This window comes from Oryza glaberrima, chromosome 7 (assembly GCF_000147395.1).
Source record: "Oryza glaberrima chromosome 7, OglaRS2, whole genome shotgun sequence".
Lineage (NCBI taxonomy): Eukaryota > Viridiplantae > Streptophyta > Magnoliopsida > Poales > Poaceae > Oryza > Oryza glaberrima.
Window position 1 is genome coordinate 19,738,817 of NC_068332.1, and position 26,343 is coordinate 19,765,159.

The window sequence follows — 26,343 nt, forward strand, 5'->3', positions numbered from 1 at the left end:
TGGAGTGTGTCGTAGGCACCATTGAGACATGAGTCTGGAATGAGCGTAGAAGGGTTTGCTTTTGCGTTTGTTTTGCAGCCTGCAAGTTCGCGGTTCAAGTTCCGTTTTACGCGTGTAAGTTGTAACAAATCATCATTTGCCAGTAGACTAAGGCCTCGTTTAGTTCCCAAAAAAATTTGCCTAAAAACATCACATCAAATGGACACATGCATAGAGACTAATATAGATAAAAAAATATTTGCACAGTTTGCATGGAAATCGCGAGACGAATCTTTTGAGTGTAATTAGTCCATGGTTAGCCATAAATGCTACAGTAACCCACATGTGCTAATGACGGACTAATTAGGCTTAATAAAATCGTCTCGCGGTTTCCAGGTGAGTTATAAATTATTTTTTTTATCTGTGTCTGAAAACCCCTTCCGACATCTGGTCAAATACCCGATGTGATATCCAAAAATTTTCTTTTCGCAAACTAAACACACCCTAATGTGCAGCAGTGTGTGGTGTAGCCTAATGGTCAACTCCCTCCGCCCCGTAATATGATTTGTTTTAAGTGTGTCCTCAAATATAAGAGATTTAGGTCAACTATAATTCATTTTTTTAAGGAAAAAGTTCCCTGAACTATCGTAGTTGACCGAATTACCCCCATAAACCCGAAAACTAGACATCGTTCACCCTGAACTTTTAATACCGGAAAAATTACCCCCCTCGCACCAATACATAGTGGTTTTATCCTACATGACGTACGCATGGCAGTCTAGTCAGCATTCTATTTATAAAAAAATATGAGACCTACCTATCATACTCCTCTGGGACATTTAACTCCATGCCACTTTTAGCATGTGGCAATTAATTATTTGCCACTCGCTGTCTATGACATATGGGCCCTCATGTGTCTATGACATGTGGGTCCAGTGGAAAATAATTTAGCACCACTCGTAAGAGTGGCAAATAGTTAATCATTCCTACTCCTCTCTTACTCTTCCTCTCTCTCACACTCTACCTCTCTCTCTCACTCTTCTTCTCTCTCGCGGTGCAGGCAGGGGACACGGAACGGCGGCGGCCACCGCCGTTGCGGCCACGATAAGCAGCCGCCCCCTCGGCGCGGGGACGGATGGAGGCGGGGGCGGGGCGGTGGGCGGGCGTGGACGGCATACACGGAGACCCTCCTGCGTCGAAGGGAGTTCGATGAAGCTCCCTCCCGAAGTTCGTCGCTTCCTCCTCTATGTCCCGCGCCGCCGCCGCCTCCGCCCGTCCCCACAAGCCTCCTCGGCGAGCCCAACAACGAGTCCCCTCTCAACACCCAGGTCACCGCGCTCTGGCCTAACCAGGATGAGTTCAGGAAGATGGTCGGGAAGCTCTACAAGCCCGCGTAGATGGTGGCGGCTTCGTTGGTGATCGATTTGGCCTTCTCACCTTTGAATCGATGATGGATTCCTCGGGTTGGGTGGGTGGGTGGGTTTGAATACGATTGATGTGTGAGTCGACTCAGGAACTTGGCAAGTCGGATTGGAACTTTTCGAACGGCGGCAGCGCGTGGGGGTAGTTGGTGCGGGGACGGGCAGGGGGCGGCGGCACGCGGGGACGGGCGGTGTGCTGGGGCGGTCAGTCGGCGCGGGAATGGACGGTAGCCACTGCCTCGCTCGCTACGGCATCCACTGCCGTGTGCCGACCTCCCCCATCCGCTCCGCCTCTCCACCGCGCCCCTGCCCCGCCCGCCACGGCCGCCGCCATGCGCTAACCTCCCCCATCCCCTTCACCTCCTGGTGCGCCGCTGTGCACGCCGTCGTCCGTGTCACCTGCCTGCCTGTCCACTGGCATCGCCGCCCACAACCCGCGCCGCAACTAAGAGATAAAGAGAAGAAGAGGGGAAGATGACAGGTGGGTCCCATATTTTTTTTTTAAAAAAAGTGCTGACTAGATTGCCATGCGTACGCCACGGAGGACAAAACCGCTCTGGATTGAAAGTTGAAGGTGAATAATGTCTGTTTTTTGGGTTAAGGGGGGTGATTCGGTCGACCGCAATAGTTAGGGGTGTAATTCGTACTTTTTTTCCTTTTTTATTTGTTACCTTTTCTTTTTTATTTTTAATCGCTTCAGAAGATGGCAAAATCCCTTACTTGCTTCGTCCATCTTATTTATCCCAGAAAGATTTTGTGCAGCACTTAAAATGAGGCAAACCATTAGCGCCACATCGATGGAGTATTAGTTATTACAAACTTGAAAACTGACTTTATTTGATTTTTTTAAAAGAAACATTCATGTAAAAAGGCATACTAATTACTACCTTTGTTCCAAAATATAGTAATTTTTAGCTATGTATCTGGACATACCTTGTCAGGGTTACTGATAAGGCATACCTTCTATCCTACGATTTATGGAATATACCGATAGGGTATACCTTCAGGTATACGGATCGTTCCCATGAATATCGTATGGAATTCGTCCCAAATTACGGAAAATATCTCTACGAGTCAAGCGATTTCCAAAGTCCTACTCGGAAGGGATAGAATTTCTATTATACAGTACTATATCAAATATCTTCAGTTCTTTCTTAGGGTCAAGATGATCCATGGTATAAAAGGGACCCCTCAAGGAGGAGTGAAATCATCCAATTCAATCGCTAACACACCCACCATAGTTTACGAAGCCGGAGTACGCAGAGCCAAGTCGCCGGGAGATCTCGTCGAATCCCTCGACTACGATCCCATCGGTGCCATATGTTTCGACTACTTTCTTTGTAATCTATTCCCGTTATCATCAATCCCATATAAACTGGACTAGGGCTATTACCTGACAAGGGGTCTGAACCAGTATAATCTTTGTCTTTTGTTTGCTTGATGCCGTACTACGTAGACCCTCGTTCCAACGTACCCCAATACTCAACTCATCCGGTCCACGAGTATCACTCGTCGACATAGCTAAAAGTTGTTATATTTTGAGAGGGATGTAGTATTAATTATTACAAATTTGTTGATTGTTAATTTGAATTTATAAATTAAATAAAGTTATACTAAATTGAGAGTCCAAAATAGATAAAACTTCATCTTCTATTACTTATGATTTTTCAAATAAATAAAATTTGGAAAAAACAAAAAATAAAGAGTTCATGTTATTTCAAATTTTATTTTAACATGAACTCTCAATATGATCTATAGTCATAATAATATGGCATACATAATTTTACTAGGTCTTTCTGGTTAATGTAGAAATTCTCTTATATTGTCTAATTTCTAAAGGTTCTTAGATAGATACTAAAATATGTGATGTTGATTAATCATATATTAAAACATGGAGCAAGTAGTTACTTAAATTATGGCTCCAAAACAAGATGCAACTTTTAAATTATTAATTGAAACTAGCTGTATATATACACGTTACAATGGAGATTTTTAAAAAATAACCCATCCTACACGTTAGCAGAAATAAAATTATTTCCACTCTCCAATCTATGGTCATAGTTGGTTAGCATCAGTTTTTTTCTCATATATCCAGCTACATAGTTGCTCGAACTGATAAATAACTAATCGATATAAATTATTTATATACCTAGACTAGACTATTGTATTTGATCCATCCATGTAACCTTTTGTCCTAACTACTGGCTCACATTTTTTTTCCACATGTTTGTTTCCTAGTAGCCATTATAAGGTTTTGAATATGCTAGTATGGATTTTTAAGATTTGAACTAGTATTATTTTTCATGAAATAGTAAAAAGGAGGAAATGAAGTAGGCTAGAAGCTAGCCTGCTAGCAGCGGGATGAGAGGGAGGGTGTTCTTTTCATACAGATTTTTAAGTATGGCTGTGTTTAGTTCACACTGAAGTTTGGAAGTTTGGTTGAAATTGGTACGATGTGATAGAAAAGTTGTGTGCGTATGAAAGGTTTGATGTGATGGAAAGTTGAAAGTTTAGAAAAAAACATTGGAACTAAACAGGGCCTATATATTCGTCATCTCAAGTGTGAACGGTGGTGATGGTGTGGTGGTAACACTACAATCTTATATTGGAAGCAGATCTCTTAACTATACATATACAAATACAGTTGAGTCATTGATACGTGGATCACACTTTACTATGATCTATATATAAGTGACTCAACTACACATAATTTAAGTTAGAGGATTTGTTTTCTCTTATATTTTAATATAGTATAGAGTATAGTTTTTGAATTATTGGACCATGAAAAATGTAATTGAGACGATAAACCAATTATAACTTTTATAACAAAAGTGAATTTATTAGTACGGTGTTCTAGTTACCCATTTTTAGTTTTAAAATATATTATGTATAACTCCCAGTTAAAAGTTTGGGTGAAAAGCATATCATATATATGGGATACTCCCTCCGTCCCAAAAACGAAAGGCAATCCAGGTAAGGATTTAACACCAACAATGAATCTGGACAACCTCCAGCCTCATCTTCTCGCTTATGCTTATTTTTATCAGCCAAAAATTTAATTTTCAACCTTAAATTTGAAACTAATTTTGAGATTTTTTTTATCGAAGTTTATTTTTCAGCCAACCAATGAGAACGCTCATGTTCAAATTCGTTGTTCTATGTGCTGTTAAAGCAACACCTAAGTTGCTTTTTTTTTTATTGAGGGAGTATCAAGTGTGCTAAGCCTATCATCTTCATCTACCATTAATACGAACGATCTTATCATTTCTCGTGCATGTATAATCAAAGTCATATTTAAAATACTTACTAGTACTCCCTCCATCCAATAATAATATAAGACTTGCATACATTTTAAAATTCAACCTTTAAAATATTTGACCAACACTTAGTATAATATGAAATAAATTTTATTTATTAAAAATTGTATCATTAGAATGAGATTTAAATTTACTTTTATATGGTTATAATTTTGTTGCTACAAACCTTATAGTATATAAGAATTATAAGTTAAAGATTAGTTTTGTAGACTGTGTCAACTTCAACCGTACCTTACATTATGGGATAGAGGGAGTAGTATTTATCGTAATAAACGTATAATCGAAAAACTCATATTTAAATTTTAACACAGAAACCAAAATTATTTTCTGAATGAAATCTCTAGTCTTTAAAAACCCTTGGCATTCCCACCGGTTCCTTCTCCTCCACACCACACTCCACCTTTCCCCCCCAAAACCCCCAAATCCCAAACCCATCAATCCCCTCTCGTCCCGCCCGCCCATCGAGCTCCCGCGATTGGCTGCCCCGCCATGGCCTCGCCGGCGCCGCCAAGCGCCAGCCACCTGCGCCGCCAAGCGCCAGCCACCTGCGCCGCGCCCGACCACTCTCACCGACAGCCTCCTCTGTGTGATCTTCGGCCGCAGCCCCACCCCGCAAAAGGCGCAGGTCCGGCCGCCCGCCTCCTCTCCTCGGGATTGTCTGCGCCGACGGCTTCTACCCAACCCTGGAGCCCCACCCCTCCGCCAAGCGCGCCCTCGCCGTCGTTCGCAAGGCCGATTTCGAGTACCACTTCGTGCCGCCGTTGCCCAGGGGAGCGTGGGGATGGTTCCCCCTCGACGCCCGCGACGGCCGTGTCCTCATCCAGTCCAAGTTCTTCCCGAGGGACCCCAACGGCGGCGACTTCCCCCGCCCTCGCTTCATGAGCTACGCCGTGTGCGATCCCCTGTTCAAGCGATACGTGCTGCTCCCACCCGTACCCGACGACCTAACCGCCAATGAGGGGAGCCTTGTTGATTTCGGGCTCTGCCTTGCTCCCTCCCAAGAGGATGAGGCGGATACATCGTTCAGGGTGATTTGCGTGGCGCGGTACAGCACCAAGCTGGTCGCGTTCGTCTTCTCTTCCGTCACTAGGCAATGGGGAATCGGATCGTCTTCCACCTGGAGTTCTTTGGGCACAGAAGAGCCCCCTAACCGCCATGGCCTGAGTTGCTTCGACTGTGTTGATGGCTGCTTCTTCTGGACTGTGCCTTGGCCGAACAAGATTCTCGTGCTTGATGCCCTCAAGATGGAGTTCTCCATTATCAACTATGCTCACCGTGTCGAGGATGGGTTGCGGGCTTGCGTTGCAGTTGATAGAGAAGGAACCCCTGGGATGCTGACTGTTGGTGAATACTTGGGGAATAGAGAGTTTCGCTTCTCTCGCATCGCGAAACAAAGTGACCGTGAATCTCCCAATGAACGCCTGTCGGAGAATATTATACAATTGCCCAGGGACTGCAATAAGTACTTCACCTTAGGTGCAGCTGAGGGATTTATTTTCCTTCGAGGCATTCCAGAAGAAGAGAAAGTAGAAGACTCTTCATCAGAGGATCTTTACATGGATCCTGAAGAAATAGAATATTATTCGCTCAATGTCAAGACTGCTGAATTTGAGATGGTCTGTGCGATGGACATGGACAAGTGCTACTTTTATGTTTGCCCGTACTTCCGCTTTTCACCACCATCGGCAAAACCATGTGTTTGAAGTGGTAAGCTTGTTGTCCTAGCAGTTATCAATGTGGGGTTGTTTTATATTTATTTTGTTTATGCTAGCAGTAGTTTGCTGTCTAGTAGTTCAGGTAGAGGTAAGCTTCTTATTTTTGGGCACTCAGTTTATCTCATCCTCAATGTTGCAATGTAGCTTGTATGCTGCCACCTGTCTGGGAATTTGTCAGTGATATATGTTATGTGTATTTAGATGGTCTTGTAGGATCTAGCTCTTAATCATCCTGTTATGTTCTTAAGCATCCAGTTGCCATGCATGATCATGCTCTGGCAACCAGGCAAATAGATGACACCAATTTCGTTTTAGGAAATATCATTTATCCATTCTCTGCTGTGGGATAACTTGCTTCCAACTTTAAGAATTAACTGGAGAATGAATATTGTGTATCCAGAAAATGCGTAAGTTATACCTGTCATTAATGTTCTGATGGACCTGAACCCGGATCTTCATCTGGGAAACTTTGTTCCTGTAAAGTAGAACAAACAGAAAACTTCATCACTGCTTGCTGTTCAGCACCTGCCTCTTTTATAAATAGACTACAATGTACTCGGAAATTTATCTTAGGTCGCAATTCCATTCCATTCCCAAACCCCCAAATAATCTCTTCCTTTCAGATTATAGCATGTACAGCCATTTTCTACTTATCCCATTTCATTTTGGTGTATCTTTTGTTGTTGTTTGTTCTATAGACCTTTTCCCTTGTATATTTTATGAGCACCACATTTTGTCCAATTGATCCCGTCCTATGGTTATCTCGATAGAAAATAATTTTATTAGAAGTAATGGCGCAAGAGATCTGTTGGTTTATTTGTTTAAAGAGTTGGTGCCCATACTTGTATAGGCTTTTATGCTACCAATTTCAAGTTAGTTGTAACTCGTGCTCATGTTGCTTATTGCAAATTTCTAATTTTCCTACCATTGGTTAGTGGCGATCAGAAAAACATGTCATTCCATGGCTCATATTGAGCATTCCAAGTCAATCTTCATCTTACCTCGAGCTGAAGCTCAGGCTGATATCCTTGCTGATGATCCTACTAACCCTGTAACTTTTTTGTTTGAGGGGTCATCATAATTTTGTGTTGGGACTGTTATGAGGTTTCCTGTAAAAATTTGGCAACACATTGGAAAAATATATAGGACATGTATGGTGTGGTCGGGTGGAATATCAGGCATTAGGTGAAGATGTGAATATGGTAAAAAAAATCCTTTTGCATTCACAGTTGGTGTCTGTAAAATCTAATTAAATTTATCTGCAGGGATGAAGCCGTGCTTTTGAGCCCATACTCGTGCCGTGCATCCGTACTGCTTGGAAGTGCAGGAGGTTCAAAATGGTGCTGCCATTCTGTTGACCCGGATGTTCTTGAGCCTTGGGTTATATTTATCACAAAGTAGCACTAATGTAGTTTAATAGACCGTGTTAAGTTAATGTAAGCAAGACTTGCTGCTGGCAACCTTATTCTCGAACAGTAATCTGTTAGTGGCTTAGTGCCGTACTGTTATTCTGTGCTGGACTTCATCAATGTGCAAGACTGTGCAACGCTATGAGATGGGAATGTGTTGGAGAATTGGAATGCAGTGTGGACGGGGTATAGTATATATGCAATGGTGAGATTCACAGCTCGCTGGTTTCCATCGAGAAGCCAAGTGCCGGTGGCTGTCCCCGAGCGATCGTCGTAATCTTTGTAGGAGGACCATGCAAAACTAGGCAATTTGCCACTGCAATACTTTGTTCGTTTGCTGTGTTCATGCAGAAAATTCCTTGAAACGCCGTTCGCCAACATGGGCCACCTAGTCCAAGCAAACGGGTTGATGGGCCCTAACTCAGAAAGGCCCCAAGTACGGCCCTCTAGTTCTACCATGATTACCTTTTTCTCCTTTTTAATTACCATCATCACTCAGGCCCATGTCTGTCTCCAACTGTAATACCGCAATTCTCGCCTGCTTCCACCAAAATTCACCGGTCCCAACCCCAACTCGTTTCCAACTCCCATCTTCTAAAGATTGAATCCTCTCCGTATCAAAACACCAATTTAGAAACACACAGGAACAGAAGAGAACTCGGCTGACGCCAACGAATCCTACTCGTACGTAGGAGTACCGAACACGATCATCGCGGTTGCTGCCAGATATAAAACGCAACCCGGGGGTTTTGCCGCGACCCAACGTTTCCACCACCACCACCAACCAGCCGAAACCGACCGACCTGCTGCTTCCTTCCGCCGAGTCGAGTCGACTAGTCTCCCGTGCCGAGCGCACGCACGCACACGCCTCGCAACCAGGCGAGCGAAGCGGGCGGCCGCGCGAGCCAACGCCAGCCATCCAATTCCGCCTGATCTGTCCTCCTTGACCGCTCAAGGTTCGCTCCCCTTTTTCCCCTACTTTTTTTCCTAAATCCCCAAAAAACTAACACCAATAATATAAAACAACAAAAATCCCCAAAAAAACTAACACCAATAATATAAAACAACAATAATTTAGATTCAATCGAATTTTAGAGATAAAACAACAACAATTTAGTTCAATCGAATTTTAGAGATAAAAAATAAAAAAAATTATTATTGTTCACTACAGTAGTAGAAGGACAAGTCCCAGACTATATCTGTTTTTTTCTCTTTCTTTTTCTTTGCCCTGTTTGGTTTCGTATCGTATCGGGAGCGATTTGTTGCAGCTAGACTACTACTAGAAGCCCCCGACCCCTCCCTCTTCTCTTTCGCTTCGCCCCCACTCTTCACCCCCTCCCCACCCCCACCCATCAATTTCTTCGTCCGTCTCGTGTTAAGCCGCCCCTCCACTGGCGACAACCAAACCCTAGGCCGCCGCCGCCCCGGGAGGCCACCAGGTAAAGCGCTCGCTCGTCCATCCCCTCCGGCGAGGGCCGCGCGGGGAGACGCGCGGCGGGATTAGGGTTCGGTGTTGTTTTTGGTTTTTTTTTTTTTTTTTTTGCTTTGTATGCGGATTGGATTTCGGGGCGGCGATTTATTTGGGTGTTTGGTGTTTGGTTTGGATCAGGGGGAGGAAGAAGGAAGAGGAGGAGATCGGAAGTGGGAGAGGGATTTATGTCCCAGCGAGGGGACAGGGGCGAGGGGCACGCGAGGAGACCCGGCCGGTCCAGCAGCTTCGGCGGCGGCCACCGCGGAGGCGGAGGAGTCGGCGGCGCGGGCAAGGGCGGCGGGGGCTCCTCCGGCCAGCCTCCCCTCGCAACTAACCGCAGGTAACGATTGATTGATTGATTGATGGATTGGATGCCCACCCCATGATTTGATCTGGGGACGAGCGGGCTCCGAGGAAAAGCTAGGGTTTTTTACTGGACTTTTGGATCCGATTGCAGCTTCAGGAAGTCCGGCAATGGCCATGGCGGGCACCAGAGGGTTGTGAGCCAACCTGATACGCACGGCTTCCAGCCTGCACCTGCACCGACCGCTCTGCAGACGCCGCCGCTGCGCCCGCCGGCACCTCAGAATGTGCCGGCGCATGTCCCCGTCCCCGCACCACGTCCTCAGCACCATGGTGATTTATCGGCCTGTTCCCTTATGTTGGATTACAAATTAGAACAATGTGAAAAGGCGTCTTTTGATGTATTGGTTTTGGTGATTGCATGCATTTCTTGAATGAGCAGATCCATCTGGAGCGCGAGCACCCACCCTACCACCTTCCAGCGAGAACACGGCCAATGCGCCACCACTGAAAGGTATTCCTCATGCCGCTCCAAGGGCACCATCAAGGATTTCAAGCACGTCCACTTCACAAGGAGCACCAAAAGGTTTGGTCCTCGTAGGGGGTTGTTTGCACCTTGTAATTGATATCCATGGTATACTACTTTGTTAACTGCCTGCTGCCACTCTTCTTTACAGGTGAAGCATATAATCTTCAGTTTGGCAGTTTCCCAATGAATGGTGGAACTGGTGGTAGCACAATGGTACGCTCTTCAACCCTGTTCTTGCAGCTTGCGGTTCTTATTTCAATTTGGTCTAGTTTCTGGTTCTTTTTTTCACGTTTTTTCTAATTTCCAAATACTTTTGCATAGCAATTCCCTGCCAGGACAAGCTCAGCTCCTCCTAATTTGGATGAGCAAAAACGCATGCAGGTATTTTCTCCTTCCCTTGGCCTTTACCAATATCTGCTTTATGTTAGTTTAATTTGGTGGTATTGGCTATTATTTTTAGTAAGCTTTTGTTAGATATATCGATAACAGTATGTTGTCAACAAATGCAACAAATAATTTATGCTCCTATGTATAATATGCTTTCAGGAGATTTGAGTAAGTCATGCCTTTTTTTGCTTCTATTGTTGATATTGTATTGATAGGTGTAATTAATTTTCAATATTCTAAAAGAATGTATTATTGTGTTATCTTTCTTTGGTGTTTAGGCCCTCCCTGAAGGTCATAAGGTTGTACCTTCTGGGCTTGTTCCACAAGCTCCAAAACATCAGCAGCAACAGCAGCCGTTGCAGCAGCAGAAGCAACAGCCGCAGTCACAGCCACCACTGCAGCAAACAAGAAAGGATGTTTTTAGTTCTAATCATTCATCGAAACCTATCAACCCTCACATTCCTTCCCAAGTTAAGAGCTCTGTGCATGTCTCACCATCCGTGCCCAATGTTGCACCACCAAGACCCCCTGTTCAGCAGATACCTGGGATGCCCATGTCCATGCCATTTCACCACCAGGCACCCTTGCAGTTTGGCGGTCACAACCCACAAATTCCACCACAGGGAGTTGTGCCCAATTCACTACAAATGTCTATGGGATTGCATGGCGCCAACGCACCCCAGGTTGCACAGCAAATGTACATCCCTACCATTCAGCACCATCATCAACTGCAACCGCCAACAATGATGCATCAAGCAGCAGGTATACCTTATGGTCCAGCTGCTCATCAACTCACTCCTCAGATGAGTGGTATGATGAATGTGGGGGTGGCACCTCAGTTTACTCCACAACAGCCAAATAAGTATGTTACAGGTCCAACTCGGAAGACCACCACAGTCAAAATTACTCATCCAGATACTCATGAAGAATTGAAGCTCGATAAGAGGATGGACTCTTCTGGGCAAAGGGGTTTACCTAGTGTACAACAACAATCCCAGCCGGTCAGTACTTATGGATCTCCTATGGGCTTCTACCAGCAAAATTCGTATAACCAGTCAACTATGTTTTACCCCACAACCTCTGGTGTTGGTCAGGTTCCCACTGTATCACAGGGTCCTAGGTTTGTATCCACACAAACAGTTTCATACATCAGCCCATCGATGAACACAGGTCCTGGCAGTAACAAGGACAACCTAGCAGGGTCTACAACATCTGGACACTCCCAAGTCACAGGCAAACCACACCCAGCTGGTTTGCACATGGAGAAATCCGGGGTACAAACGGTCACGATAAGTGCGCCGCCTGGTAAATCAGATGTGAACAAGTTAAAACCAGCTGAAGATGCTGTATCACATCGACAAAAGGATAATGAAGCTGTTTCTGGGGTCCGTAAATCAGGTGAAAATGAGAGCAAAGCTTCACCGATCACGGAGAAGCATCCCACACCAGTGAGCCAACCCTTACAAGCTCTAGCTGCAAATCCAGAAACTACAGCAGCTGCATCTTTTGTTGTGAATTCTGTTCCTGGAGATGATGGAAAAAGCAAAGAATCTATTCAAAGAACTGGGTCATTTAAGGATAGCAATAAGAACGCCACTAAGGACACCAGGAATTTATCACAAGAACCACAGGTAGTCCTGTAAAATATTCTATTTTTGCAATTTTCTGTTGTTTTGTACGTTTTGCTCAACAGCTTATATATTGTTTCGTTCAGTCAGCTTCATCTGCTGAAGATTTAAAGGTGCATACTTCTGTAAAGGATGTATGTTGTGGTGTTAGTCTCATGGAATCCAAGGGTGTGAATAAAGAGTCTGAACAGACCAACGCAGCTTCCGCTGCACCGACTGAAATGTTAAAAGGTATATGCATTATGCACTTTGAAAATCAATGCCAAAACAGTTGCATTGTGTTGCTTTGTTTAACATGTTTGCTTTGACAGCTGCTGATGCTTCTAGCATGGATAGGAGCTCTGCAAGATTGACCTCTGAGAGCACTGAGAATGTTCAAGAAGTAGGAAAATCTGATGTTGCTATTGGTGATTCTGAGAAAAGTGGAATAACTAACAAAGTTTCACCAGATCTTACAAAGGATGATATTTCTTCTGGTTCAACTGGGAATGAATCACATGAAGTTTGCACGCAAGACTTGGCGGAGCAATTACCTGTGGGAGCTTCTAATCCTGATAATTTAGATACTGCGACTTCTGTAACTGACCAGGGACAGCTTCTCAAAGAACCCAGCTCATCAGTATCTGATGAGAATGTTATTATGGACAGATTGCATCAGAGTGCTGAAAAAATGTCAGATTTGGTTGATGACACTGTTGCTTCTGTTGCCAGTTCTGAAACTTTGCCAGAGTCTATAATTCAAAATGCCAATGCTAAAGGGAACACAAGTGGTAATCAGGAAACAGGGTCTGCTACATCTAGCAATATTCTTAATGTGTTGCCGGTACCTCATTCAGTGGCATCAGAGGATCCAATGAAACCAGAAAGTATGTTAAAGGATCAATCGAGTACTGCACCAGCAGCCTCTGCTCGACCAGTTTCAAGGGAAAAACCTAGCGTGGAAATCACCAGAACAAAGTTTACAGCTGGGAAAAAGAAGAAAAGAAAAGAAATGCTTTCAAAAGCTGATGCTGCCGGGAGCTCAGATCTTTATAATGCATACAAGGGACCTGAGGAAAAAGTAGATTTCATTGGTGCCTCAGAGAGTCTTGATAGTTCTTCAATTGCTGATCATGAGCTACCAGACGAGTCCTCCGAAAAGGAGGTTAATATGGGTGAGGACGAGGGAAAGAAAAAGGTTGAGCTTGATGATTGGGAAGACGCTGCAGAAATGTCTACTCCAAAGTTGGAGAGGTCTGATTCCAGCAATCAAACAACCGAAGCTAATGAGAGGAAGAGATATTCACGCGATTTTTTGCTAACTTTAGCACAGAGTTGTACTAATCTTCCTGTTGGTTTCCAGATGATTGAGTACGCCAGCGTTCTGTTCCCTAATTTGGCCGGAAAGTCTTATGTTGTTGATCACCCAAGTCCTGGAAGGGGAGCTGACAGGCCAGCATCTCGTGGTGATCGCCGTGGTGCTGTCATTGAGGATGATAGATGGGGAAAGTCGGGCCATCTTTTTGGTTCTGGTCGTGATATGTCCATGGACAATGGCCCTCCAACTATGAATCACCGTGGTGCTCCAGGAGTTATGAGGAATCCACGAGGTGGGCTTATTAATGCAGGACCGATTGCACCTCAAATGTCTCGAAGTGGCTCTGATGCAGATAGATGGCAGCAGAAGGGTATATTCCCATCTCCTGTTACACCCATGCAAGTAATGCACAAAGCAGAGAAAAAATATGTCGTTGGCAAAGTTTCTGATGAGGAAGAAGCTAAGCAGAGGCAACTGAAGGCAATACTTAACAAATTGACGCCACAGAATTTTGAAAAGCTTTTTGAAAAAGTTAAAGAGGTGAACATTGACAATGTGGCAACTCTTACTGGGGTCATTTCACAGATATTTGACAAAGCTTTGATGGAACCAACATTCTGTGAAATGTACGCTAATTTTTGTTTCCATTTGGCTGGTGCACTGCCAGATTTTAGTGAGGATAATGAAAAAATTACATTCAAGAGATTGCTTTTGAACAAATGTCAGGAGGAATTTGAGAGGGGTGAAAGAGAAGAAGCTGAAGCAGACAAAACTGAGGAGGAAGGTGAGATTAAGCAAACTAAAGAGGAAAGGGAAGAGAAAAGAATCCGTGCTCGAAGGCGCATGCTTGGGAACATTAGGTTGATTGGGGAATTGTACAAAAAGAGGATGTTGACAGAACGCATCATGCATGAATGCATTAAAAAATTGCTGGGAAATTATCAGAACCCTGATGAAGAGAACATTGAAGCACTGTGCAAATTGATGAGCACAATTGGAGAGATGATAGACCATGCAAAGGCTAAGGAGCATATGGATGCGTACTTTGATATAATGCTGAAGCTTTCAACAAGTCAGCAATTATCTTCCCGTGTTAGGTTCATGCTGAGAGATTCAATTGATCTCAGGAAAAATAAATGGCAGCAAAGGCGTAAGGTGGAAGGCCCAAAGAAAATTGATGAGGTGCACAGGGATGCAGCTCAGGAACGACATGCTCAGTCGAGTAGGTTAGCTCGTGGCTCAGTTGTTGGTTCTGGTCCAAGGCGAGGAGCTGCACCTATGGATTATGGTCCTCGTGGCTCAGCAGCAGCATTGGCTTCTCCAAGTTCTCAGCAAGTTGGCCATAGAGGAATGCCTTCGCATTCCCGAGGGTTTGGTACCCAAGATATCCGGTTTGAAGAAAGGAGTCCTTTGGACCATAGAACAACTGTCCTTCCTCCGCGTAAGGATGAAGCCATCACTCTTGGGCCACAAGGTGGCCTAGCAAGGGGTATGTCTATAAGAGGGCAGCCACTGATATCAAATGCCGAGCTTTCTTCTGCTGATAGTCGCAGGATGGTATCTGGTCCCAACGGGTATAATTCTGCTTCGACTGCAAGAGAGGAACCTGGCTCGAGAATTCCTGATCGCTCTGGAAGAATAGCACCAAATACACAGTTTGCTGGACCATCGAACAGGCCTGCCAGCCAAGAGGGCCGTTCAGGGAATAAATCATACTCTGAGGATGATTTAAGAGAGAAATCTATTTCCGCCATCCGGGAATATTACAGGTAATATTTTGTAGCCTCTGAATTTTCATACAAACTATTTCTTCATTTTTTGCCAATAACTATTATGTTTGTTACAAATTTTAATTATAATAATGACTTACTGTCTTGTTTTGGCAACTGCTAGTTTCTTAGGGTGTGTTTTTTACCAACTCTTCCCAACTAGACTCATTTTCTACGCGCACGCTTTCTAAACTGCTAAATGGTGTTTTTTTTTGGAAAAAAAACTCTACAGGAAAGTTGTTTTAAAATATCATATTAATCTATTTTTCGAGTTTATTTTAGCTAATGCTTAATTAATTATGTGCTAATGGATAAGTTTGCAATCTCCACCTCCGAACGCAGCCCTGTTTCACAATTATTTTAGGCAACTACTAGTGCTTTCTAGTTTAAATTTGCCACTTCTCATTATGTGGATTTCAAGTCTGCTGAGGTACCCTTGTTTCTGACGTTGGAGTACTGGGGGTTTATGAATGCTGGAATTCAAACTTAAGACTTAAGGAATAGACAACATTCTTGTAACATTGAGCCAGCCACAAGATTGGAGGGCAATTACAACTTCTTTTCCAATTAATTTTAATCTTGAGATATCTATTACTGTGTACTTTATTTAGGAAGCTAGGGTGTTGTTCTTGGATTTCAGTTTTTATTGAGTAACATTTTGTTACTATTACTAAAAAATTTAGAGGACCACAAGAACAGTTGGTCCTCTAAATTTTTTAGTAATATATATGAGTCCTTTGCATTGTGTGCTAACATATATACAACTATTTCGGCAGTGCAAAAGATGAGAAAGAGGTTGCTTTGTGTATTGAGGAGTTGAATGCTCCAAGTTTCTATCCCTCTGTCGTATCACTGTGGGTAAATGATTCTTTTGAGAGGAAAGATATGGAAAGAGAGTTGTTGACAAAGCTTTTCGTTAGTCTTTGCAACAGTCGAAATAATTTATTGAGCAAGTCTCATCTCACTGCAGGGTAATTGTTTCTCTTCTTTTCACTCCTATTGACTCTACTTTTGTTTTTTACATTTTACTGTATACTGAACACATGGTTACTTCCAGACTTGCGACTGTCCTTGGTTCATTGGAAGATGCTCTAAGTGATGCTCCAAGAGCTGCAGAGTATCTTGGACGGCTTCTTGCAAGGTTTGTGGTAGAAAGCATATTGTCCTTGCAGGAGGTCGGTACATTGATTGAAAAAGGTGGAGAAGAACCTGGAGAGCTTGTACATCATGGCATTGGAGCTGATGTCCTTGGTGCTGTTCTAGAATCCATCAAAGTAGAAAAGGGGGATTCATTCTTGAATGAGGCCAAGGCAAGCTCCAACCTCAAGTTGGAGGATTTTAGACCACAGCATCTCAAGAGATCGAAGTTGGATGCCTTCATGAAAGCATAAAGAAGCTTTGTTACTAGGTAAGTCGGGTGTTCTATAATGGCTCATCCATAATATGATTTAGATCTATATGTCAATCAGTGCTTTATTGAGATTGTAAAATCCTCAAGTTCTAATATACTGTTTTGGCTGAACAGCTTACCGATTCATGGGTGTTGGCACCATGGAGTTTTTGGCATCAGACCAGCCTTTTTGTATTGACAACTGGAAAGGCCCATCAGATGCAGCCCCTACTTTGCATGCACCCATTAATTCTTCCAGGAGCTCATGCTGTGTGAATTTTCTTCATCCTGTTCAGAGTTGGTTCTGATGGTAAATTATGGCATTGTCCTCGATGTTTGTTGCCAATAGTTAGTCCCATTTCGAGTCGGCCGTAGCGAGTATCAGGGTTATTTTTTTGTGATCACAGGGGGGAGAAGTCTTTCTAACCAATGTTTGTTGGGAGTAGGGAGAATTCTAGGTTCACAGCTTGATGCCTCCCGTGGCTTCTGACCAATATTTCATTGTGATCAGACTTTGTAGTTGCTTATAACTTATCGGCATTTTCCTGATAGCCAAATGTTTCACATGACTCACCTACTACTGCCTTTTGTTTAAATCTTGCTGTACGTATTTCTGTCGCTCTTTTACTTGGTATATATGTTTGTGTGTATTTCTTGGACCTGACGTCCGTCCGATCATCTTGTCTGACGTGTAAACGGGCCTCGAGTTTGATTTATGTGGTGTAGAATTGTTGCTGCCCCTTGGCAAATTAGAGGTGATCGCGCTGTCTCTTTTGCGTGGATCGCAGTATTTCTGATGCTCCAACGCGAAGGGAACGGGTGTTTACACAGTTTGAGGTCTTGGTGGAATTCGTAGAGTACTTTCGAAGGATAGTTGTTGAGTCATCTTTTCACTGTTTGTGTACTCGTGAATTGGAATCCTTTGAGGTACTTACTCCATTAACTTTGAGGTACTTCTTCCATTAACTTATTTTGTGATGAAGTACTATTTTCCATGTATGGCTGAGACTTCATTTCTAAATCCATGGGGGTGGTTATGATTAAATCCATGGGAGTGGTTATGATAAGGTTTTCTGTTTTCTCCCATTCTTGTGATATCTGTTACATGGTTGCTAGCCCCATGTACCATGAGCATACACGATTTTCTTTTTTCTGCAAATGCTACTCCATCAGCATCGCCTCGATCACTCTGTCCCACCTAATAAGACACGGTTAAATTTAACACAGTCTAAAATTAATATGTGACTTTAAATTTTTCATACACTATAATATTAATATAAAGTTATAATCATACAAAAGAAATCCAAGTGTTAGTCTAATGAAATAATTTTCGTCGAATAAAATTTAATTTATCATAAAATAATTATTAATTAAATACTGAAAGAGTTAAAATCTTAAAATACGTGTGCACTTTACTCAATGGAACCGAGGGAGTACTGCTATCTCCATCCATCTCATATTATAAGTCGTTTTTATTTGATAATATGATGCTACATTAAATATTTGCTAATGACGGATTAATTAAGCTTAATAAATTTGTCTCGTAGTTTCTAAGTGGAATCTATAATTAATTTTATTATTAGTCTATATTTAATATTTTAAATGTGTATTCATATATTCAATGTGATTCGAAAAAAATTTTCATTAGCTTAGCATTTCCGAACTAAACATGGCCTAAGTTGGGGGCTTTATCTGTGGGTCTGATTAACTACGCCGTACATCACTTGCCCATCCGCCTCACTCCTGTCCAGTCCCCCCCCCCCCCCCCCCCCCCCCTACTGCTCTCGCCGCCCCGACCACCGGCGGCCGCCGACACGATGCCCTCGCCGGAGCAGGAGCCGATCTACGACCTACCTCAACTCGCCGACGAGCTCCTCGAGGAGATCTTCCTCCGCATCGCCTCGCCCGCCGACCTCGCACGGGCCTCCGCCGCCTGCGTCACCTTCCGCCGCCTCGTCACCGGCCGCTCCTTCCTCCGCCGCTACCGCTCCCTCCACAAGCCTCCTCCCCTCCTGGGACTACTCGGCCACGACGGCTTCCACCCCGCCGAGCCGCCCCACCCCTCCGCCGCCGCCGCCCGAGCCCTCGCCCATGCCGCCGACTTCAGCTTCTCGTTCCTCCCTTCCCCCGGCCGCTGGATTCAACAGGATTGCCTGGATGGCCGCGTCCTCCTCGAACGCAGCCTATCCGACAACGACGACGCCGGTGAAGGGGAACTCGTCCCGATCGACTCAAGGAACATGGCGGATCTCGCCGTCTGTGACCCCGTATCCAGGCGTTACGTCATCCTCCCCCCCAATCCCCGACGACCTGATCACCTCCGGTGAGCAGGAGGGCCTCCTCGTTTTCGAGACCTTCCTCGCTCCCGCCGCCGCCGAGGAGGAGGAGGAGATGGTGGACACGACCACGTCATTCAGAGTGGTGGCAAGGGCGAACTATGAGAGCAAGGTGGTCATCTTCGTCTTCTCTTCACTCACCGAGGAATGGCACAGCTCCAAATCTGTCAGCTGGTCTCTCTTGACCGCCGATTCCTGGTTCTCGGCGACAGCTCAGGCGTTTATATGGTTTTTCCCGCGTTACTATGCGCACGGCTGCATCTACTGGGTGATGTATCTGGTGGATAAGTTGCTCGTGCTTGACATATGCAAGATGGTGTTATCCACCATCAACTTCCAGTGGGATCAAGACTCACCTATTCCGGATATTCTGGAGATGGATGATGACATGATTGGAGCATTCTGTCTGAAGGGAGACTTATCCGGAAGAACTCACCTCTGTTATGGGGCTAAGTGAATCGATGCTGATGTTGCCGATGGGCCACCGTTGAACTTAGACAAGACAATCCCCTTGCCCTTGCCCTTGCCCTTGCTATTGTCCTTGTCGTTGGATAGAATTTGCACCATCGCTGCAACCCAGGGATACTTGCTCTTTTCTGGACGCACTGAGGAGGACGACACAGATGCATTATATTTCACATTGGAGCCCAAAACAATGCTGCTCGAGAAGGTTTGCTGGATGAGTAGGCGTAATTTCACACCAAAGATATATACCGGTTTCCCACTATCTTTGTCATCGCCAAGTCTGTGAATACTGAATATGGTAAGCTTTTTACTATAGCATCAGTAACATGTTGCCAAGTCTGGCCTTGGGGATCAGCTCTTGTGATGTGGATTCTATGTTGCTGAAGTGTTTACCTTCCTTGTTGTTCCTGGATTGCTTGTTTTTTCTGTGCCCAAATGACCTCATATGAACTTGTGCACTGTTAATCACATTGTCAGCATGTTGATTTTCTATTGTACGAAAATTTACTAGAGTTGCAGGCTTACTGAAACTATTATTTGTTGTTTGGAAATGTTTTTAAATTAAGGAAATAAGGAATGTGATCACAGAAACTTTAGAACACACATTTAGCACTTGTCTAAGGCTCTGAGCCAGGGGTGAAAACGGCCCGGATATTTCCTAACCGCCCGCCCAACCGTATTAATTTGGGTGGGTCAAAAATTTGGGTACCCGGAAGGTTTTCCGGGTAGTGGGTCCAAATATGGGTATTTTCAGCCGGATATAAAATCGGGTTCAGATGGATGGCATCCGACGGATACAGGTTATCCGGTAAAAAAACGGGTATTACCCAGATTATAGCAGGCCACAACAATCGGAAAGACCATCCACATTCCAAAGCCCACATGGCCCAAAAGACCCACCAGCTAGGTAACCTTAGCCGCACAGCACACAGCCAGGCAGCACATGCACGGCGCCACCTAGTCTATGTGGATGTTGATTTCTACTGATAGGCATTATAGATAATATGGAATGATTGAATGGCTATTATCTATATGATATATATGGTTGCTGCTTTGACTTGTTATCCGAATAAGTATTCGTAACTGATAGTATATGTATTCGTTTTGGTACGTATCCATTCCGTATATGTGCCTGATATTATCCGAGTTTGTATCCGTGTTCAATACTATCCGTGTCCGACCTGATTCCAATTATAAAATGTGGGTTAGGATATGGGAAAGGTAAGATCCGACCCAACCCGATCCGTTTTCACCCCTACTGTGAGCTACATATGTGCTTTTTTTCTTTGTTTTATAGTCGTTCTGATATCAATGTCACCTATCTGTGCAGTGCAGTTACTCTGGGTATGTCCAAATTAGCGCATCTCTAGAGCTCCACAATTGCCACAATGCATATTACAGTTGTGGTTTCATCCGAATTGTTTTGTGGTGGTGCTTGAATGGCTAGTCGGACTTGGGAGTAGGGAATGCAGCCATGATTATTTGCAGTATTGCTCTAGAAATTATCTGTGAACTTAGTTTTTCACAAAACGATTTCTGGTTTGGAACAGCACTGGCACTGGTAGATTACAGACCATGCTACTTACATGGCAAGTATGTATAAAAAGATCTGAATGTGATATATCGTATGAATATAATTTAGTGATTGCCCATAGCCTCACATATATAAAGTAAATAAAACCAATAGTAGGTTCAGTTATACTGGAACCAATATAACTGGCTTTTACCATTTTGTTAGATTTGATGCTTCTTGTCATGCACAACCCTAGGTCAAGGAACAAACGATCGACAACATAGGCTTGGAATGGGAACATTGAACTTGCTTTTAGATCCGTGGTTTTGTGATGCTTCTTGTCATGCACAAACCTTAGGTCAAGGAATAAACAATCGACAGGATAGGCCAGGGATGTGAACATTAGACTTACTTTTAGATCTGTGATTTTGTTTTACCAGATTTAAATTCTATGTAACAGTTGTGTTTTTGCTGAACATGTATTCTCAGTGATTGTTTTTCAAAATCACTTGGTCATCATGTTTTTTGTATCTGGTTTTTTGTTTACCACGTAGCTATCATTTATAGAGCGTAATCACATTATCCTCCGGAATAATGAATAGCATTTCTTGCTTTGACATTTCTCTTGGCAACTGTGATACTACATTTTCTGTATGCAGGTTGGCACAATGATGAGAACATCGAAAGGGGACAGGGGAGCAGCGGTTATCAACATTGCTCTGATTGCTCAGGAGTCAACATGGAAGACATCAAACTACAACTGACGGCGGTGGCATCTATCAGTAGTAGTTTGTTCAACCGTTGTCTAGTTTGTTTAGGTAGTCCCATTCCACTTTTAGCCCTTATGATGTATTTTTGTATTTGGTTGCAAGTCAAGTCACTAAGGCTCTTTCCGGTGTATGCTTTTAAAGCAGATCGTGGCTTTTGGAGCTTTGCAGGTTTGTCCAATAGAATCCTGTGAAATTCTGAAGAAAGTGGATGGAATCTATCAGTATAAGTTTGGAGCCAGTTTTTGTCTGTCATCTTGAATATAAACTTCTCTTTCTAACCTTATGGAATAGCAGGGATAAATTAAGATTCTGTTGAGTTCTGTAACCCACTGGCAAATTCTTAATCGTCCTTATATTGTGATATTGTTCCTGAACGTTGACAGTGTGAACTGAAAGTGTACTTTATCTGGGGCTTGAAGTCTCACATGTAGCTTGTGCTATTCTGAATACTTAAGTAAGGCTGTGTTTAAGTAAGGCTGTGTTTAGTTCAAGCCTGAGTTGGAAGTTTGGTTGAAATTGGTATGATGTGACGGAAAAGTTGGAAATTTGTGTGTGTAGAAAAGTCTTGATGTGATGGAAAAGTTTGAAGTTTGGGAAAAAAAAACTTTGAAACTAAACACGGCCTAAATCCGTAATTTCAGAATATGATTCACTGATATGTGATGTGGTCGCTTGCTATGAAGCTGTATGCATGGAAACTTAAGGTTTACGGTGTTTCAAGATTGAGCTGATTCATCTAGCGGTAACGCAAAACGGGGTGTTATGCAGAGGGGAAATAGTCTCATTGTATCGCTTATGCTTATCTAAACTGTATATTAACAAAAATAAACTACGATGAAAAGTAAAAAAATCAACTTTGAAATTGAATTTAAAATTTAGTTTATAAGTTTAAGCATAAGCAAATAAGTAGAAGCAGCGGTGATCGTTTTGCAAAGGCTCAGACTGTTAGTCCATTTTATATTACTAATAAAGTACGGAGTAACTATCTAAAACAACAAGGGGCTATACACAAAATTTCTACCACACACGGGCCATATATTGGCACGTACTCTCTCCGTCCCAAAATAAATTAATATATAATAGAATAAAATATTTTCTAGTACAACGAATCTGAATAAAAGTCTGTTCAAATTTGTTACACTAGAAAATATCTATAGGATGCTCGGACCATTAATCCATTATATTACTAACAAAGTAACTATCCAATACAACATAGGGCTATTAGCAAAATTCCTACCACATGCAAACCACAAATTGGTACGTATTCCCTCCATCCCAAAATAACTAGGATGTGTACAACAAAAAAAAATATCTCATTCTATTTTAGGCTGATTTATTTTGGAACATAGGAAGTACTCCCTCTATCCAAAATTTTAGACCGACTCTTCTCAAGATAAAGTTAAGATGAAAGACAAATGACCCAAATATTCATAATTAATAGGAAAGTTGCACATCGGTGCTAGTATAAAAGATCGAGCACCTAATCAGCAGAGTTGTCACATATATATATATGGTCAAAAGGCTCGAGGCTTGACGGCTCGTCTCACGACATAAGGGTTTTGGCACGGCCCGACCGTTGGGCTGTGCTTGGGCCTTTGCCTCGACACGGCCCGACCGTTGGGCCATCAGCACGGTAGGCTGGCTCGGCCCGGCATGGTCAAAACGATAAGTTATCTAAAATAGATGAGGGATGCCAAATATACTTATTCTAACCATATTAGGCATGCCCCAGAGAGATGATATTTAATCGAAACCGCGTTTTGAAGCGGGCAAATGTCCATTTTCTCCGTCAGCCCACGAATTCACCGCTCTCCACTCAGGCCTGTTTGGAAATTTTTGGGTTTAGTTGTCGCATCGTCAGATATACGAACATACATTTAAAATATCATACGTAGTCTAATAACAAAAACAAATTACATATACTGCCAGGAAACTACGGGACACATTTATTAAGCCTAATTAATCCGTTATTAGTAAATATTTATTATAGCCTCACTTTGTCAAATCATGACATAATTAGGCTTAAAAGATTCGTCTGTCAATTTACACGCAAACTGTGTAATTGCTTTTTTATTTTATTCACATTTAAACCAGGCCTGATCCCGTCCCCTTCGAGAGAGCCGTCGAGCCAGTGAAAAGTTTCAGTCTCCAAGTGCTCTCGAGTCTCGCCGCCGCCGCCGCCGCCGATGTCCTCGCCGGAGCAGCCGATCAACCCTACCTCGCTCGATATGGAGAATATTTTGCCACCCGACGAGCTCCTGGAGGAGATCCTCCTCCGCCTCTACTCGCCCGCCGACCTCGCACGGGCCTCCACCGTCTGCGCCGCCTTCCGCCGCCTCGTCACCGACCGCTCCTTCCTCCGCCGATTCCGCTCCCTCCACCACCCGCCTCCCCTGCTGGGGCTACTCTGCGACGACTTCTACCCGGCCGACCCCGCCGCCGCCCGAGCCCTCGCCCATGCCGCCGACTTCACCTTCTCGTTCCTCCCTACCCCTGACCACTGGTGGCGCTGGATGCCCCTGGACTGGCGGGACGGCCGCGTCCTCGCCGCCCTCGTCCCCATGGCCAAGTTCACGACCGACGAAGGCGACGAAGGGGAGTTCGTTCCGTTCCCCAGGAGGGACGACGTCACGGACCTCGCCGTCTGCGACCCCATATCCAGGCGTTACGTCATCCTCCTCGCGATCCCCGGCGACCTAATCACCTCCGGTGAGCAGCGAGATCGCCTGTTCGATTTCAACGCCTTCCTCGCTCCCGCCACCGAAGAGGAGATGGCGGGTTCGTCGTTCAGGGTGGTGGCTACGGCGCAGTGCAAAATCAAGTTGTTTGTGTTCGTCTTCTCTTCACGCTCCGAAGAATGGCGTAGCTATCAATTCGACAGTGGGAGCATCTTCGCCGCGGATGTGAGCTCGTCGGTGCTGGTTCAGGCAGATTTCTTCTTGGCCCCGCGCTACTATGCACATTGCCGCTTGTACTGGGTGCTGAAGGAGATGGACAAGTTGCTCGTTCTTGACACTTGTGAGATGGTGTTCTTCACCATTGACCTCGAGAGGGATGAACACATGTCAAACATTGCCATTCTGGATGAGGCAGAGGAAGATATGATTGGAGTTTTCTCTATCAGGACAGACTTAGACTTCGCTACAAGAACTCAGCTCTGTTATACAATTAGGCAAGTCAAAGCTGATGCTGCCAATGGGCCACCATTGAATTTTGACAAAATAATCCCCTTGCCCTTGCCCATGGAGTATATGTTTCGCATCATAGATGCAGCTGACGGATACTTGCTCTTGGAAGGGAGGCTACTGGACTGGTTCGAATGCTCTTTGGAGGAGGGCAGGCCAGATACATTATATTTCTCACTGGAGCCCAAAACATTGGTTCTCAAGAGGATTTGCGTGTTGGAACGTCCAATTACCGCTGCAAAGATATATACTGGTTTTCCGCCATCCTTATCACCGTCAAGTCTATGAATATGGTAAGCTTATTAGAATTGCATTGCTAATTGTGTTTTACTGGCCTTGGGGATCAGCTATTATGATGTGGATTCTACATTGAGGAACATAAATTCTGTGTGATTGTTTTTCAAAATGATTTGGCCATTATGTGTGTTTCTTGTTTTGATGGAATCTCTTGGTAATTGTAATACTACATAATTCTGTATACAGGCTTTTTGGCATGATGATAGGGACATCGAAAGGGGACAGAGCAGCACTGGTTATCAATATTGCTCTCATTGCTCAGGAACGCCGTTGACTACATCAAGCTACAACTGATAGTGGTGGCATCTATGTAATTTTTCAACGGTAATCTAGTTTGTTTCTGTAGTATTGTTCCACTTTTAAGTTTTAGCCCTTATGATGATGCATTCTTGGCTATTTGGTTGCAAGTCAGGAGGCTCTTTCTGATGTAAGCTGTATTATACTTGACTAGTGGCTAGTGGAGCGTTGCAGGTTTGTCCAATAGAATCTGGTAAAAATTTCTGATGAAAGTTGATGGAATCTGTTAGTGCAGTTTATAAGCAAGTCATCTTGAACTTGAACTGCTGTTTCAAACCCCACTATCAGTAGTTTGTACTTTGTTCAACTGTTATCTACAGTTTGTTAGAGTAATCTTGTTCCCGCTTTTAGCCTTATGACGTACTACTATTCTTGAACTATTTGGTTGCAAGCCAAGTCAATGAGGCCCTTTCAAACGTACTCCCTCCGTCCCAAAATAAACCAACCTCGTACGGGATGTGACACATCCTAGTACGATGAATCTGGACGGTACAAGATTGATTTATTTTGAGACGGAGGGAGTATGCTATTAAATCATACGGAGGACATATTCTAGCCATATAAGACACGTCCCAAACAGATAAGCGATGCAAAATAGACTTATTCTAATGCGAGCACGATGGGCTGGTCGTGGTTTCGGGCCGGCACAGCAAGGCCCACGTCTTATTGGGTCGTGCCTAGGCCGTAGGTACAACCTGTGGGCTGGCCCAGCACAGCACGAAGAGTATCCGGGCCATGCTGGGTGTCCCATTTAGCTATCTATACCAAAGGATGCAGATAGGTTGGAAACTGCCATTCTGGAGGCAGATGAAATCAGCTGAGATATAGTACGATTTGGCGGCTGATGGTGCCAATGGGGCAATAC

General features: G+C 43.9%; 1 protein-coding gene and 2 pseudogenes across 1 annotated transcript; all 3 read left to right on the top strand.

Annotated features, from left to right (window-relative positions):
• The first annotated feature begins 1,620 nt into the window (after positions 1–1,620).
• Positions 1,621–7,983, top strand: LOC127780290 (uncharacterized; annotated as a pseudogene).
• A 1,182-nt stretch (positions 7,984–9,165) lies between these two features.
• Positions 9,166–17,188, top strand: LOC127778963 (eukaryotic translation initiation factor 4G). Its single transcript, XM_052305615.1, has 12 exons — positions 9,166–9,280; positions 9,451–9,652; positions 9,770–9,948; positions 10,058–10,201; positions 10,293–10,357; positions 10,466–10,525; positions 10,810–12,162; positions 12,246–12,390; positions 12,471–15,225; positions 16,002–16,196; positions 16,283–16,633; positions 16,751–17,188. The coding sequence occupies exons 2-11, from the start codon at positions 9,498–9,500 to the stop codon at positions 16,614–16,616; spliced, it is 5,385 nt and encodes a 1,794-aa protein (XP_052161575.1). The 5' UTR covers positions 9,166–9,280; positions 9,451–9,497; the 3' UTR covers positions 16,617–16,633; positions 16,751–17,188.
• A 1,206-nt stretch (positions 17,189–18,394) lies between these two features.
• On the top strand, positions 18,395–25,725 carry LOC127780291 (uncharacterized; annotated as a pseudogene).
• Positions 25,726–26,343: the final 618 nt, after the last annotated feature.

Excerpts from the sequence above, each read along its gene's own strand:
- LOC127778963 (XM_052305615.1), top strand. The coding sequence starts at position 9,498 with ATGTCCCAGCGAGGGGACAGGGGCGAGGGGCACGCGAGGAGACCCGGC. Across the intron at positions 10,358-10,465 it reads GAACTGGTGGTAGCACAATG|CAATTCCCTGCCAGGACAAG; the intron begins GTACGCTCTTCA and ends ACTTTTGCATAG. Across the intron at positions 10,526-10,809 it reads ATGAGCAAAAACGCATGCAG|GCCCTCCCTGAAGGTCATAA; the intron begins GTATTTTCTCCT and ends TTTGGTGTTTAG.